General features: G+C 45.3%; 2 protein-coding genes and 1 pseudogene across 27 annotated transcripts in view; 2 read left to right on the forward strand and 1 right to left on the reverse strand.

Annotated features, from left to right (window-relative positions):
- Positions 1-15,490, forward strand: part of LOC130523562 (NACHT, LRR and PYD domains-containing protein 12-like) — a 669,815-nt gene that overhangs the window by 587,727 nt on the left and 66,598 nt on the right. For all 25 annotated transcript variants that reach the window (XM_057028881.1, XM_057028880.1, XM_057028882.1 and 22 more), the window contains 3 exons: positions 10,863-11,036; positions 13,338-13,511; positions 13,718-13,891. In XM_057028881.1, coding sequence (XP_056884861.1) covers positions 10,863-11,036; positions 13,338-13,511; positions 13,718-13,891 — 522 coding nt within the window. The remainder of the gene's footprint in view (positions 1-10,862; positions 11,037-13,337; positions 13,512-13,717; positions 13,892-15,490) is intronic.
- Positions 1-15,490, reverse strand: part of LOC130523563 (NACHT, LRR and PYD domains-containing protein 12-like) — a 401,914-nt pseudogene that overhangs the window by 256,589 nt on the left and 129,835 nt on the right.
- LOC130523590 (NLR family CARD domain-containing protein 3-like) lies at positions 7,248-8,771 on the forward strand. 2 transcript variants are annotated; one of them, XM_057028954.1, is made up of 3 exons: positions 7,254-7,351; positions 7,622-7,734; positions 7,835-8,770. In XM_057028954.1, the coding sequence occupies exons 2-3, from the start codon at positions 7,719-7,721 to the stop codon at positions 8,602-8,604; spliced, it is 786 nt and encodes a 261-aa protein (XP_056884934.1). In that variant the 5' UTR covers positions 7,254-7,351; positions 7,622-7,718; the 3' UTR covers positions 8,605-8,770. The 2 variants fall into 2 exon arrangements, with proteins under 2 accessions (XP_056884933.1, XP_056884934.1); XM_057028953.1 differs by having other exon boundaries at positions 7,248-7,351; positions 7,622-8,771.

The raw sequence follows: 15,490 nt of genomic DNA on the forward strand, positions 1-15,490 counted from the left end.
TTCAAAAAAATCAAACAAGATTCAACTCCGATAAATGAAATCAACTTAAAAGCAATGTGCCATGGCCGGGAATCGGTGCCATGGCCGGGAATCGATCCCGGGCCGGTGCGGGCCAGTTGACAATTGCTGTAACAGACAACCTGATTGAAACCTCCTGAAGACCCCAGAGGCAGAGTTCGAATCCAGCTTTGGGCATTATCAAAGAGAAGATATTTGATTGAAAAATTCACGATCATAAAAATGTTTAAAGAGCATAGCAGTGTCTGTGAGGTTTATGAGCCACAAATGCTGCTCTTTTTAGGAGCACAGCCATCTATTAAACTGTAGTTTGTGTCATAGCATAGTTTTATTGACAAATTCTAAATTGCAAGTATCAGATATGAACAGGGAAATGCTACGTTATCTGCTTATTCTGTTACAAATAATCTGATGAGATAGGTGTGGAGTTAATTCAGTTGGGGATAGACAGATGGAATATTAGTGTTGTTAGTATGATACTTGAGTTCTTTAGATATTGTTTTCAATTCAGGAATCTGCCGCCTTGAGTTGGCTTTTGTTGAAGACAGAAATGTTGACAATAGTGTGGACCAAAGTGGGAAATTCAATTTTATTTAAACACAAACACACACACACACACGCACGCACACACGCACACACACACACACACACTCATAAAATATTAAATCTCAAACGATGTACAATAGTGCAACATTAAATCTCAATGTTAGAAGTACTTAAGAAGTGAATTACATCCTGCTGGATAATTATCAGGAACTGCGGCGTTCTGGCAAGTCACCGACCGATATGGCGAACCAGGTGAATGAGCTCATGCACCTCAAGTATGAACGAGCTCACCTGGCATATCTGCACGCTGTACAGAACGTCAGGGAGGCCGAGGCTGGGGCGTACGGACAGAGAACCATGGGCCAGTACGTGAGGATGGAAGATCGGCCACGTGCTTTCGGGTCATACCAGGACAAGAAGGTCGGGGTGGGGTGTCTGTGTCCGGATTCTACCTGACTGACTGCCTGCTGGATGAGTTCAAGCGTCAACAGCCGTCTCTGACCAAGCTCCTCCAGGGCACGTTGGGGCAGGTTTTCAGGTGGGACCACACGAGGAAGATGGCGAGGAAGGTGACACTGGCATCTGGAGCCATGTCCAGTTTCGCAGTGATGAATGAGAACTGGCTCATTGTGTCCTGGGTGATGGTTCAGGCTGAGACAGAAAGGTCCCTGCATCCGATGTAGCAAGGAATGGCCCAGACGCTGGGGTGGAAAAGGCCGGCTACCACTGGATGGACAGGTGAGATCAGCCATCTTCTTTGTTTGCCGTCATTCAAACTGAAAAATGCTCCATGCTAACCCTAACCCTATCCATGCTGAAGACGTGGCGCGTTCAGAGGGTTCACATCCTCCGTGGTTGCCTCAGTGACCCAGAACTGTCTGAGGGGATAATGGACAGGGACGGAGGGACCCTTCAGCTAAACCACGTAGCGGGCGAAGGTGCCAAAGTCCCCGTCTGGATCCCTGTCCGTGGTACATCTCAGCAGGAGGGCTACCATTTCCAGCAGGCCCAGTGGGTCACGGGTACGCAGGTCTCACCTGAACTGTTCCAGGCCCAGGCCATGACCGGCGTTGTGCGGTGGAACTTTCAGCGACCGGTAGACATGAAGAAGCCCGGCGCCGTCCTCCCTGCTGTCTTTGACCCTGCCTCAATGTGGGAGTTGAACTCTGCTTCCATGGCAGTGACGGGACAAGACAAGTGCCCTGCGTTCACCTCTCTGACAGAGACACTGGAGAAAGGTTTGGGCTGGAGTCCAGAGAACCGGGCTGCCGTCCGCTCCCTCTGGACTGGGACAAACACAAAATGCAGAAGAGGGATCGGCCTTCGGCTCTCGTGCCCCCTCCCGCTCCAGACGATGCTCCTGGGGCAACACCTTCATCCAGCTGGGCAACAGCGACTGCTGTGCCGTCGCTTCCCCCTGCGCCACCTGTCAGCTTCCATCTCTCTGCTGCTGGACGTGTAAAGGAGATTCCAGCAGAGGATGACCAGGATCCTGAAGGATCAGTGGGCGGGTCAACGATAATCGGGTTTTTCAGAGCGGCATGTTGGAATTAAGGCCTTCGAATGATTGAAAATAAATAGATTTAGTTAGGTTGTGGTCAGTGTATCTCAATCTTTTGATGTGTTAAATATTACACTTTCTGTTATTAAGGGATGGATATTAATGTGTTTTCTCAATAGCCCATATCGTGATAATATGAGTTACTAAGGATGCATTATTGCTTTGTTTGTGTTCCAGACGTCTCTGGAGCTTTGCCCCTGCCGCTGAAGTCCTCGCCGAGGAGCGCCCGCACTGGACCCATGAAGACTGGTGGTGGAGTGTTTGTCTTGGACCACACACGCTGGACTCTTCCCATGAAAGACGCTATTGATAGTTTGCTGCAGTATCATCATGGGGACAAGGACATCCTGAGGCTTGTGGATCGAGACTACGCAGACATGGTCCATCGGTCTGCGGCCGATCCGAACAGCTTGCTCCGCCCCACAACCAGGTTTCACATATCCCGCTATGTGAAGCATCTGGCAAAGCTGTTGAACACCAGTTCTTCTCTGAACACCAGCCCAGAGAAGCTCCTGGAGACTCAACAGCTGTGGTACTCCTTGACAGAGGGGAGCAAAACAACCAGCGTTCCTGTAGTCACCATGGAGACGGCTGTTGTCACTCCTCCCACAGCCGCCCTGCCCACGCCTCTGACGCAGGATTCCATTGAAAAAATTGTGCAGAGAATTCTAGAGATGGAGCAGCAGCAGCAGCGACCAGAGCAGAAGATGAGACAGAGGAAACCCTGTCTGGCCTGTGGACAGCCCAAGTCTCCGTATGGGACGGGTGGATCTTCCATCCACTTTTTCTATCAGCAGGGTCCTGTTCGCTACTTCTACTGCTCAAGGAAGGTGCATCAGACTTATGCTGCTGAGGGACTCTCTGACCCCAGAATGCCCTTTGAACAATTTGCCGCGTCAGAGTTTTTCCAGAGGGAGCTGGAGGCCACCAAAAAGCGTGTGGAGGACAAAGCTCAGAGACAGATCGGCTGTGTTTGCTTCATGATGGCGTCTCAGATGATATTCTTTCATTACCGCCACCCTTTCTCCACTCAGAAGACACCCAGGTTTCCCAGCTGCCTCCGTGAACATGTGCTCCCACTCCCACCTTGTTTGAACCCCCGGTTCTCAGTGTCCACCTTCCCTTTTGCCATTTTATGGGGATCTGAACGTTAACTTTTGCTGTTATGCTAATGACTACTGATAAATAATGAAATGAAGCCGCCTCCCGCTCAGACTGTCACCGTTGCATTGTGGGAAATGTAGTATTGGCCTGTGTAAAACATCTGCGGCCTGCGGGCCGGTTCTAATAATAAATCAATATCATCCCGGGGGCCATAGAAAACCCTCGACCTTGACTCTGACATATGAGCTTTAAATGATTTCTTTTGACTCCCATTTATTTGGCTGTTTGGATATCATCTTTGCTAGTGTGTGTGTGCGCGCACTCTCTATGGAACTGGCATAAAGGATGTTAAAATTAGTCTAAATTAAATAAAAATGCATCCATTCATCATTCCCAACAGGCGGTGTTTGATTAGAAACTCTTTCTGAACTCTGGTGCTCTGAAACATCTCCGCTTCCATTTTCAGCTGTTTTTATTCTCAATAACATCAAATCATCCATCCATCCAAATCGTGGTCCTGTTGGACCACCAAAGGACAAACACTTTCCATTTAGCACGGACAAAAAACCCAAATCCTGTTTAGCAATGAAGCTGTGGGGAGAGTTTGAGGAGCGTTTGTGAGGAACACGCTGCCATATTGGGTCCAAGCTGCTGGGGTTTTTGTTGTTTCCAGGTGAATCGGTGGGCAGCGGCGTTACCGCCTGTCTCTGCCCCCCCCCTCTCCCCGTGGTCGTGGTCACGCCGGGCATCTTTACTGGTCCCGTTTTAAACAGGTTCTGTTGGGAACAGGTGTTCTCCAGAACTGTATTCCAGGCTGCTGTGCTGAAGGGCTGTTTTCAGTAGCAATAGAGCCAGAGTGTGCCTGCTCCATATGAACCCCCCCAGGCCGTGCTTTCCTCCTGGCTGAGCCATAATCAGCTCTGGATGGACTGGTTCACGCTTGGACTGAGTCAAGATTTGATAGCTTGACTGATTCTTACAGTTTTGGATCAAACCCCCATCTGCTGATTCCAGGAGATCTTTAAAGGATCTCAGAGCTTCAGATTTATGAAGCCTGCTCAGCCCCCGGCAGCGCTGATGAAACCATTTCATTCCTTCAAAAAAGCAGAACATGAAGCTCCAGAAAAGGTTTTTGGATCAAGTTTCCAACAGAACGAGGACAAGTGGGTAAAAGCGCCACTTTAAAGCCTCCAGGCCTCAGAAAACATCCACCTTTAGGATGCCTGACTTTAGAGGATCGTCGGTTCGCTCCGAGCACAAGAACAAACATGTTTAACCTCAGTCCAAGAACATCTGACCTGAAATGATCAAAAACCTTCAGCGTAAAAAGATGGTGGAGAGAAAGCTGCTGGGAGGTTCTCAGAAGAGAAGTGGCATTAAAGCCAGCTGGAAGAGTCCAGCCTGCTTCCTGCTCCTCCAAACAGGCGTCTCCACACCAACACTGAGGAACACGGGCTTCTGTTCTTCCTTCTTCTCTTCTGACTATTGTGTGTTTGATGAATGCAGCATCCACTCACTGCCCCCCCCCCTCATTTACACTGCTCCTGGTTTCACAATGCTCCTCAGACAGATGCAACCAGAGACACTGATGCCGTCAGACAATAAACCTGAGTGTTGTTGTGTCCGGTTATTAACATGTTCCATGCTTTTCCTTCTGCAACAGTTCATCACACCTGCTCAGGGAAACCTCGGTGTAAAGGAGGTGAAGCCGTGCCTCAGTGACTCTACTTTGGTGTTTTAGAAACTAACAGTTATTAGATGAATATACAGTGTGCACGTACGCGCACACGTGTGTATAAACACTTAATACACGCGTGTGCGTGGATGTAGACTTTTTAGTACTTTGGGTTCATAGACTTTTTAGTATTTTGCAGATACGTGTCTGTATATAAACCAGATCCTCCTGTAATAAAGAACTAAAGGCTGACTGTTGTCACGTGACCTGTCTCCGTCTGTGTCCGATGATGGAACCTGCCTGGAACATCTGGTCCACAGAAAAAGCAAAACAGCTCACAGAACTGGTCCAGTTTAGACCCAAAAATGACAATAAATAATGAAAATGTGACACAGTAGAACAATGGACGAACTTTCTATTGGTCATTGACAGTTTCAGTCGTCATCAGAATTCATCAAAAATATTCAAACCAACAAACTACACATCGAACCGCAAAGTTTAGAGCTTAAAGGGAGCGACAGGTGAAGATTTAAAGCTCAACGCAGCTGAAGAAGTTCCAAAAAGGAGAAATATCATGTGGTGCTTTACCGCCACCCGGTGGACACGCGTGGAACTGCAGACAATAGTTAAACGCGCTCCGACACATTCTGACCTCTGCTGCTCCTCCTGGACTCCAGGGCTGCAGAAATATGCTGCTTTTACAAGTCTTTCAAATCTGTCAAGCATCATAAATCTTATTTATTTAACCAGGTTGAATAATGGTGGAGAATGGTGTCCGAAAAGCGTCTTTATTTTAAAGTGAACAAGAACAGTTCGGTCCGCGTTCACAGAGAGGCGGAGAGACCTCGAGAGAGTCCAAAACAAGTCCGCTAGGAAAACTCTCAAAAATAGTCAAGCCACAGAAGTCAGGGTTTGGCGATGAGGACGAAAACCCTCCGCCGCTGGCAGACGGGAGTTCTGTCCTTAAATCTAACGGGAGATTGAAGAGAGACCGCAGGTGCGTGTGTCTGCGGGGCCAGCTGTGGCTGATGAGCGGCTCCTCCACGCCCCCTGCAGGTAGACACCAGCAACAACGGTCCCAGAAACTGGGAACCCAACAAACCAGTTTTTCAAAGTATTCCTTTCAGACTAAGCAGGAAGACTGAAGACCGACAAGGTGAGTGGAAACGAAGAGCATTATTGAAAAGAATTGACAGTTGTGTTTGGAGATAAAATCAAGATTTGATTCAACTAAACGTTATATTTAGTTTTATCACAAAATATCATTATACATTATAAATGAATAGGTCTTATTTAACATTCTTATAGTCTGGCTTTAGTTATAGTTGAATAGTCTTTCTAAGTGAAGTTTAGTTTATTTTTCTGCTCTTTGCTACTGATTCTAAAGAACTTTAAACCCTCCCAGAATGCTTTAATGGTAGTAATATATACGCCATAAAGCTGTTGATTAGGTTTTAAAAGTGAAACTATTCTGTTCAGACGAAGCAGGAAGAGCGACATTTTGTGACAGGTGAAAAGCTCTTAGAGTTATTAGAGTTGTTCAACAGTCCAACAGCTGGATATTTTGGTATTATTTAAGACAATAAACTTTAAAAATAATTAAATAAATCCACACAGGATCACAGGACACCAACAGGATTTTGGGTTCATGTTGCACGTTTTCTCACAGTGGTTTATTGTTCTATGTTGTGGAACCACTGTGAAAGAAATGCAGGAGTGGGTGTCATTTCTTTCATCTATTTTAAATAGAGCAGTGATCTTTGAGGACTTGGATCATAGAAATAATTGAAGAGGGGAACAAATGAGGGAAGTTAAAAAGTCCTGACTAGTATGTTTATGTAGCACCAGATAATTTAGTGGCTGAGCTGAAGACAGTCCTTTCACCATGTTGGCCTGTGGAAAACCAGTGTTGTCGGCCCGATGGACCAGCGTCCCCGTCGTTGCCGGACCACCGTTGGCCACCAGTTGGGTTTTGGGATCAAAGTGGGGGCGTTTCCTGTATCCGGTTCTCCTCACGGATCCATGACTACAACATGTTGCTGCAAGTGCAGAGACGTTTGCTCTGGAAAGAACTTTAGAGCACATTCAGTGCTGCAGGATGAGGGGCTGGAAAAGGTGCCAGTTCTTTTCTCACTGCAGGGAACAGTTAAAAAAAGCAGCTTAAACTCTGAAAACATGAAAATGATACAGATACATCATTGATTTATTGATTCAGTTGTTATCCAGAATGGATTAGAAATGTTCCTGTTTGATAAAAATGCAGTGAATTGGGATTATTTAACTACAACCTCTACAGATTATTTACCTTCATCACAGTCTCATCACTATTTCTGATGTTTCCTCAGGATGGACGAGGACAGAGCAGAGTCCACAGTGCCCAGCTGTGTGTCCCTGAAGAGTGACCGGTCCAAAGATAGACCAATAAACTTCAGAAGTTCAGAGGAAATGTAAGAAAACTAAAGCGTGATGATGTGTTTGTGTGGCAGCTGTTAGTCACATTAACAGCAGCAGGTTGTGAGTTTATTATTGGAGATGTTTAACACTTAAACCTCAGACAGTCATATAGTTACAGACTTAATGTAAATATTGTTGATTAGAAACAAGAATCAGGTTTAAACTGAAAGATGAATTCAGACATAAATGCTGGAACAATATTGAGTCTTGATCAGGTTCTTTCATCCTATAAATCAAAGGACTAATAGAGATGTGTTTCATAGTGAGAGGGGGGAGCACATCCTATCAAACTGGGACCAGTCAGCTCCACCAGGAGAGTCCTCTTGTTCACAATCTGGAAGCAGATCTGGAGATGCTGAAATGAAGCCCAAACAAAGTAAAACTGTTCAATATGAGATTTAATTTGTGATGTCATGAATTTGTAGTTGTGTTGATGATTTATTATAGATGGAAATCATTGGTTTACTTATGTTCAGGAAGTGATCTGCAGGAGGTGATAGAAGGTCATAAGATGAGTCTGAAGAGAAGATGTGAACATGTGACTGAAGGAACTCATGAAGCAGGAAGTGGAACCCTGCTGAACGAGATCTACACTGAGCTCTACATCACTGAGGGACAAAGTGAGGAGGTGGACACACAACATGAGGTGAGACAGCTTGAGAGAACCTCCAAGAAGAACATCCAGGACACTCCAATCAAGTGCCAGGACATCTTCAAAGTCTTATCTGAGCAACAGAGACACATCAGAGTGGTTCTGACCAACGGTGTCGCCGGCGTTGGAAAAACCTTCTCAGTGCAGAAGTTCAGTCTGGACTGGGCAGAAGGTTTGGAGAACCAAGACATCAGTCTGGTGCTTCCGCTCTCATGCAGGGAGCTGAACTTGATCAGAGATGAGCAGCACAGTCTTCTCTCACTGCTTCATGTTTTCCATCCAACATTACAGAAGATCAGAGCAGAAGATCTGACTGTCTGGAAACTTCTGTTCATCTTTGATGGCCTGGATGAAAGCAGATTTTCACTGGGTTTCAACAAGCATCAGCTCATCTCTGATGTCACACAAGTATCGTCCGTTGGCGTGCTCCTGGTGAACCTCATCCAGGGGAACCTGCTTCCCTCAGCTCTCATCTGGATCACCTCCAGACCTGCAGCAGCCCATCAGATTCCTCCCTCGTGTGTTGACAGGATCACAGAAGTACGAGGCTTCACTGACTCCCAAGGAGGAGTACTTCAGGAGGAGGTTCAGTGATGAAGATCTGTCCAAGAGAATCATCTCACACATCAAGGCCTCCAGGAGCCTCCACATCATGTGTCTGATCCCAGTTTTCTGCTGGATCACTGCTATAGTTCTGGAGGACATGATGACCAGAGACCAGAGAGGAGAGCTGCCCAAACCCTGACTGACCTCTACTCACACTTCCTGATGGTTCAGATAAAGAGGAAGAAGCAGAAGTATGGAGGAAAGCAGAGACCAGGGAACTGACTGAGGCTGATAAAGAACTCCTTCTGAAGTTGGGGTGGCTGGCGTTTGAACATCTGGAGAAAGGAAACATCATGTTCTACTCAGAAGACCTGGAGCGATGTGGACTGGACGTCTCCGAGGTGTCGGTGTACTCAGGAGTTTGTACAGAGATCTTCAAAGAGAGAGTGTGATCTTCCAGAAATCAGTCTACTGCTTTGTTCATCTGAGCGTTCAGGAGTTTCTGGCTGCCGTCTACATGTTCCACCGTTACACCAGGAAAGACACAGCGGTTATAAATCAGTTCCTAAAATATTCGAAACCAAACCGCTTTTCCAGGTTTGCTGGTTGTTTACAAATAACGATCCAGTCACATCTCTTGATGACTTCCTCAGGAGAGAACTAATGAAATCTCTCAAAAGTGAAAATGGCCACCTGGACTTGTTTGTTCGCTTCCTTCATGGTCTCTCTCTGGAGTCCAATCAGAGGATCTTGGGTGGACTGTTGGATCAGAGGAACAGCCACCCAAAAACCATCCAGAAGGTCCTCAACAACCTGAAGGAGCTGAACAGTGATGGAATCTCCCCAGACAGAAGCATCAACATCTTCCACTGTCTGATGGAGATGAAGGATCAGTCAGTCCATCAGGAGATCCAAGAGTTCCTGAAGTCAGGGGAGAAATCAGAGGGACTGTCAGAGATCCACTGTTCAGCTCTGGCCTACCTGCTGCAGATGTCAGAGGAGGTTCTGGATGAGCTGGACCTGCAGCAGTACAACACCTCAGAGGAGGGACGACGTCGCCTGATTCCAGCTGTGAGGAACTGCAGGAAGGTCCGAGTAAGTAAAGATTTCTGGGGCCGGACATCGGCGTTTAAATCAAGCGAGTGGATCATGTCAGGTAGCAATACCCCCTCCAGTGGTCATTCCTTCAATTCTTTATCTCCATTGCAGCGTCCATAAATTAAAACAACAACAATTCATCCAGAAATGTTCAACACTGGCTGGATATAAGTTCAAAGGTCAATCCAGACAAACCAACATAAGGCAGGAATAATAGGAGCCACAAGTTAACTGACTATCATGAAATTACTGTCATGTCATTAAGAACTTTTGTTTGTTTGTATACATCGTATTCAAACGACAGAAAAACACATTTTAACTAATGACACGTGACTATTTTGCTTCATTTGTTCAACGTAAAAACAGCCGGCCTCGTTGGTTTAAATGGGTGTTTTAGGTCTTTGTGGCGGTTCCGTTTGGAGCCTTTATGTGACCCACAAAGTTGTTTGAGCCTTTCCACACCCGTTAGGTGGCAACTTCATCACTAGCAACAAAAGGTGCAGTGAAAATGATTTGAAGGGAAACAGGCAGATAGAACAGAAGCTGAGGGCAATCGATGCAACCAGAGACTCTGATGTCATCGATCGGATCGCTGAATTAAGACTTGACGCACCATCGTACAAATTGGATGAAATGCAAAATATCCAAAGAGCCGATAGACAGATAAAAAGATGCACGTTTCTTTAAACCATTTGCTATAATCATTTTAAATATTGAGTAATTATGAGCTGTTCTAAAATAAGACAAATGTTGAGAATAATTCAGTTGCATTTCAGATCTGATGGTCGTTCAAACTGTTGCTCTACGGTGTTGAATTTAGCTTTTCCAGGAAATGAGCTACATTTGTGTTGAGGTAGATTCTCAGATAAGTTGATGAGAAATCCCAAAGTTTGACTCACTATTTTTGTTTCATACACAACAGACTGTCTGGTAGTTTTCTTTCAACAAGTCATTGGGAAGTTGTGGCCTCAGCAATGACGTCAAACCCTTCTCATCTACGGGAGCTGAGCTTAAGCAAGAACCAAAGCCTGACAGATGCCGAGTAAAGTTACTGTCTTCTGCAATGATGCATCCAAACTGCAGACTGGAGACGCTCAGGTCAGGAGGCCTCTGTTGGTCTTTTCTAAATTTCTTTACATTTTCTGCTTTTCTCTTCATTTTCAGATTTAGAAATGTGTTTTTATTTGCCCCATTTATTCCTTTTCCAGGCTGAGTGACTGCAGTTTATCAGAGATCAGCTGTGACTCTCTGGCCTCGGCGCTGAGGTCCAATCCCTCCCATCTGAGGGTTCTGGAGCTGAGTTGGAACCAGCTGAAGGATCCAGGAGTGCAGCAGCTCTGTGGTGCTCTCCAGGATCCTCTCTGTCAGCTGGAGACTCTCAGGTCAGCTTCCTTTTATCTTCGACATAACAACTAAACAATGAAAGGCTTCAAGATAAACTCCATTGACTTTTGGAGAGAGAAGTGTAGTATAAAATAAATGAGCCATTGAAAGTCAATTTTATAGATACTTTTTAACTATGTGTTTTGCTGTAATATCCCAGTTTTTCAGTGGGGGGCCAGAGCTCTCCTGACTCCAAGGGTCCTGATTAAATAATGAAATAAAATGAAATAATGATTTTGAGCAAGTGTAATATGACTTTTCCTCCAATAAGAGATCATTTCTTGCCATGATTCCTTATCCAGACTGAGTGCTGCAGTTTATCAGAGATCAGCTGTGGCTCTCTGGCCTCGGCGCTGAGGTCCAATCCCTCCCATCTGAGGGTTCTGGAGCTGAGTGGGAACCAGCTGAAGGATCCAGCAGTGAAGCTGCTCTGTGGTTTTCTCCAGGATCCTCTCTGTGAGCTGGAGACTCTCAGGTCAGTCAGAGATGATCCAGTACTTTCCCAGGTGTAACTAGTTAGACAATAACTGTTTAATGTTTGATCTTTGTTATAAACGTCGTGTTACAGTTCTCAGAAAAAAGACACACAGGACAGATTTGCAGTATTAAATTGGTTGTGGAAATCTGTCCCATGTGAGGATGGTCATCAATGACTAGAAAGGAAGTATCAGTTGTAGATTTGTCTTGTTTTATTTTAGGCTGGCCACAAAACCGCCCAAACATTCAGACCAATCAAAAATGGTTCTTCCTGTCTTTTAAAGATCAGAAGGAAAACTAGAAACCCCAAAAGAAAGCTGCTGCAGTGTGCCATGCCCCTTCTCTCCTGAGAAAAGCCATCCCAAAAAAGAGAAAAGCCCAAGTGTGAAGTGAGCCCCCTGTTAAACCTTGGTACCGAAAGCCTGCAGTCATTCTCATCTGAGGTGGCTTCATTCCAGCCAGAAGCCCAAACCTGCCTCCCTCTTAAAGGGGCAGCAGGTCAGTCCAACCACAGAAACCTTCATGAAGATCTGAAGCTTTCAGCATCCACAATTGTTGCACCTCACTTCCATTGGAGTCCAAATCAGAAGTCAACAAGTTGATTCTACACCGATTCTACACAATGCAACCATTTTAAAAAGGTTTCCATCCATAAGTTTTCACACATTTTTAGATAAATGTTTTGTTCATCGCCTCCTTCTTTTGTAATGATCATTAAAAAGAAAATGACCTTATTTGAGTTTTTCTCCTCACAAATATGACTTTCTATGAACGATGCAATAAATGCAGCTTGCAATCTAAGACAATATGGAAGTATGTGTATATAATAGTAGTGGAAGTAGCTCATAAAATAATAAATTTGCTCTTCTCATCGAATCTTTCTGTTATTAAAGAAAAACCTGCTCTTAGTCAACAACATCTAAGACATCAACCAAAAATCCTAATTTCATACAATCTAATATAAAACAGTAGAGAAGACTCTTTCTGCAGAGACACTGGTGGCAGGAATGCAGAAGTATCACCTGCTCAACTTGGAAGGTGGAGCAGAAACCACCAGCTGAGAAGGTCCTCAGCGAGAGGAAGTGGTGGAGAACCATGAAACTTGCTAAGCTCCACCTCAGCTCCAGAGACGGGCTGAGCTGGAGCTGTGGCACCAGGTATCGCCCAGAAGAGCCTCCAACAAACAAGCTCTTCTCTTGGGAGGAGAGGGCTTTGAATCTCAGCTCAGTGTGCTTGTCTCTAGTAGGTGGCAGCTGCACCTTTTCCTGAGGTCCTTGTTGATGCCCTGAGGGGAATTGATGCTCCTGCAATGTTTTCTGGCAGCATTGAGCTTGCAGTGGGGCAATCAAACACACTGTGGGGGGGCTCTCTTTCCTTCTCTCATCTGGAGAACAAGTGACACCAGCTGCCAATCATTGTTGGAGAAATGTGCAGTCAGGGGAACGATGCGTCCAGACTATAGCCACCCTTCCAGCATCCAGCAGTGTCTAAAACCTTTGATTTGGTTTCACCAGAGAGTGTAGGGATTGCAGGGTCGCTGCAGCATCGCCCACAAGCTATCAGGAGTGGGTCGCTTTGTCCCAACTCCTGACAAGAGTTGAGTGCTATTGAGAAATGTGGTCTCACAAACTTGGAAGGTATTTTGACCCACACACACTTTACATACGCTGTAGATCTTGTCCAACTGCCCTGAAAGAACCCAAAATAGGAACATACGGCAGATAAGCCGGTGCAGGACCAGAGGTTTGTTGCTTGTAAGCTGTGTTTTGCTCTGGTACATGTTGATTTTTATTTGTCTTCTCTCAAAATAATTGTTATTTTAGCCTAAGTGGCTGCAGTTTATCAGAGACCAGCTGTGATTCTGTGGCCTCAGCTCTGAAGTCCAACCTCTCCCATCTGAGGGTTCTGGACCTGAGCTACAACACGTTGCAGGATTCAGGAGTGAAGCGGCTCTGTTCTGGACTGGAGAGTCCAAACTGTAAACTGGAGAGGCTCAGGTCAGTCTTCATTTTTCTACCTATATACCAGCTGCTAAGATGGTGAAGTGAGGCTGTTCTCAACACTGCTGTGATGCACCACATTAAAAAAATTCCTTGGAATATCGTGAATTCAGGTCTGACCCAACTAAGAACTAACGTAGGTTTAGTACTGACGCAGATAACATGCAGACCTGCACCGTATAACCTCATCCTGCATTTTTCAGATTAGAATACTGCAGGTTATCAGAGATCAGCTGTGGCTCTCTGGCCTCGGCGCTGAGGTCCAATCCCTCCCATCTCAGAGAACTGGACCTGAGTTGGAACCAGCTGCAGGATCCAGGAGTGAAGCTGCTCTGTGGTTTTCTCCACTTTCCAAACTGCCGACTGGAAACTCTGAGGTAAACACCATTCTCAAAAATGTCCATTATTCCATCCGAGGGTCCTCACACTTTCTGAGTGTGTGTGTTGTGCCCAGTTCCTTCAGGAGAGAGGGCACACGGGGACCACTTATTCATGATAAATTGATTTAAGGACAATGAAAAAGCCGACAGATGGTAACCAAAATTAGACAAAACTAGGTGAGGGTGCCTGGTAGACACCAGCCAACGAGGAGGGAGATGGTGAGGGAGACAGGAAGTCATCTAAGACAGGTTGTGCCTTTAAAGATGAGCCACAGGTGAGATGGATCTCCATGATGAGATGGGAGGGAAAGAGGTGGGAGAACCTGGGAAGAGTGAGGGCCAGAACAATATATATTCTCCTTTGGAACAGTGCAAACCTGAGAGGTTGGAATTGTGGTAATTACATATTACTATCATTTTTTAACCTGTAACTAAATTAAATATTTACAGATCATGCCTTTGATTAACCTTTCAGATTAATACTGGTTTCACTTATAACCTTATAAAAGTTTCCCTTCTTTATTTAGATTAAGGAGCTGCAGTATCAGAGATCAGCTGTGACTCTCTGGCCTCGGCGCTGAGGTCCAATCCCTCCCATCTCAGAGATCTGGACCTGAGTAAGAACCAGCTGAAGGGTTCAGGAGTGAAGCTGCTGTCTGATCTCGTAGAGAATCCACACTATGGGCTGGAGACATTGAGACAGTAGCTGGTTGAAGCCAGTCAACTCCCCTCTCATCTGCTGCATCACTCACTGACCACTGGTGAAGAGCATCTGTGGAAACATCTGCCGTCTACTCCCTCCATAGATGAAAAATTCAGTTTTTAAAAAGCGCTGGTGGACTTTCAGGAGATCAGTCGATGGTCGACAAAGCAGAAGCAGCTTCGCCTTGAAGTTAAATTAGTTCCTGGTATCACACATGCTTCTTTATAAAGTTCTAAATGGCTCCTCGGCCACTCTTAGAAGCATGGAAACATTCTCTTAATTGTCTCTTCAAATGTCTGTATTATACGTTACTATTTTACATCATGCCTTCAGAATCTTTAGAGTTTAGTATTTACTGTCTCTGTGACATGGAGCACTGGAATATTTCAGCTGCAGCCAGCAAAAACCCATCAGAATGACGGCTATCGGGGGAACCGCAGGTCATTTGACTTTAGTCAGTCTGTTCAATGTTAGGATTTATTGCAATCTAATAAAAACTATAATAAATGTGGGAAATAGGAAATAAAAGAAGCAAAATGACCAAATAACCAAAAAATCCCATCTCCCATGAATACAGTAAATTTAAAGATGAGAACCTGCTGCACTGTGCCGTGCCCCTTCTCTATTGAGAAAAGCCCAAGTGTGTCCTTCAGTCACCTCAGACATTCAGCCAGCTTTTAATACCTTTGTTCAAGCCCAGAACGCACTGGATTATTCCCACTGAAGATGGAAAAGCAGGTGGAAAACATGAGTTATTGTTAACTGTACTGGTGTATGACTAGAGCGCATTACTGGACCACTATAAACTTGTTGTTTGTGGTTTTTCTTTCTTTGTGGAGATAAACATGTTAAAAATAAATTGCACTGGTTCAGCAGTTGATCTTGTGTTCTTA

This window comes from Takifugu flavidus, chromosome 4, assembly GCF_003711565.1.
Source record: "Takifugu flavidus isolate HTHZ2018 chromosome 4, ASM371156v2, whole genome shotgun sequence".
In the NCBI taxonomy this organism is placed as follows: domain Eukaryota; kingdom Metazoa; phylum Chordata; class Actinopteri; order Tetraodontiformes; family Tetraodontidae; genus Takifugu; species Takifugu flavidus.

Coding starts and splice junctions, on each gene's coding strand:
- LOC130523590 (XM_057028953.1), top strand. CDS start 7,792: ATGATTTATTATAGATGGAAATCATTGGTTTACTTATGTTCAGGAAGT.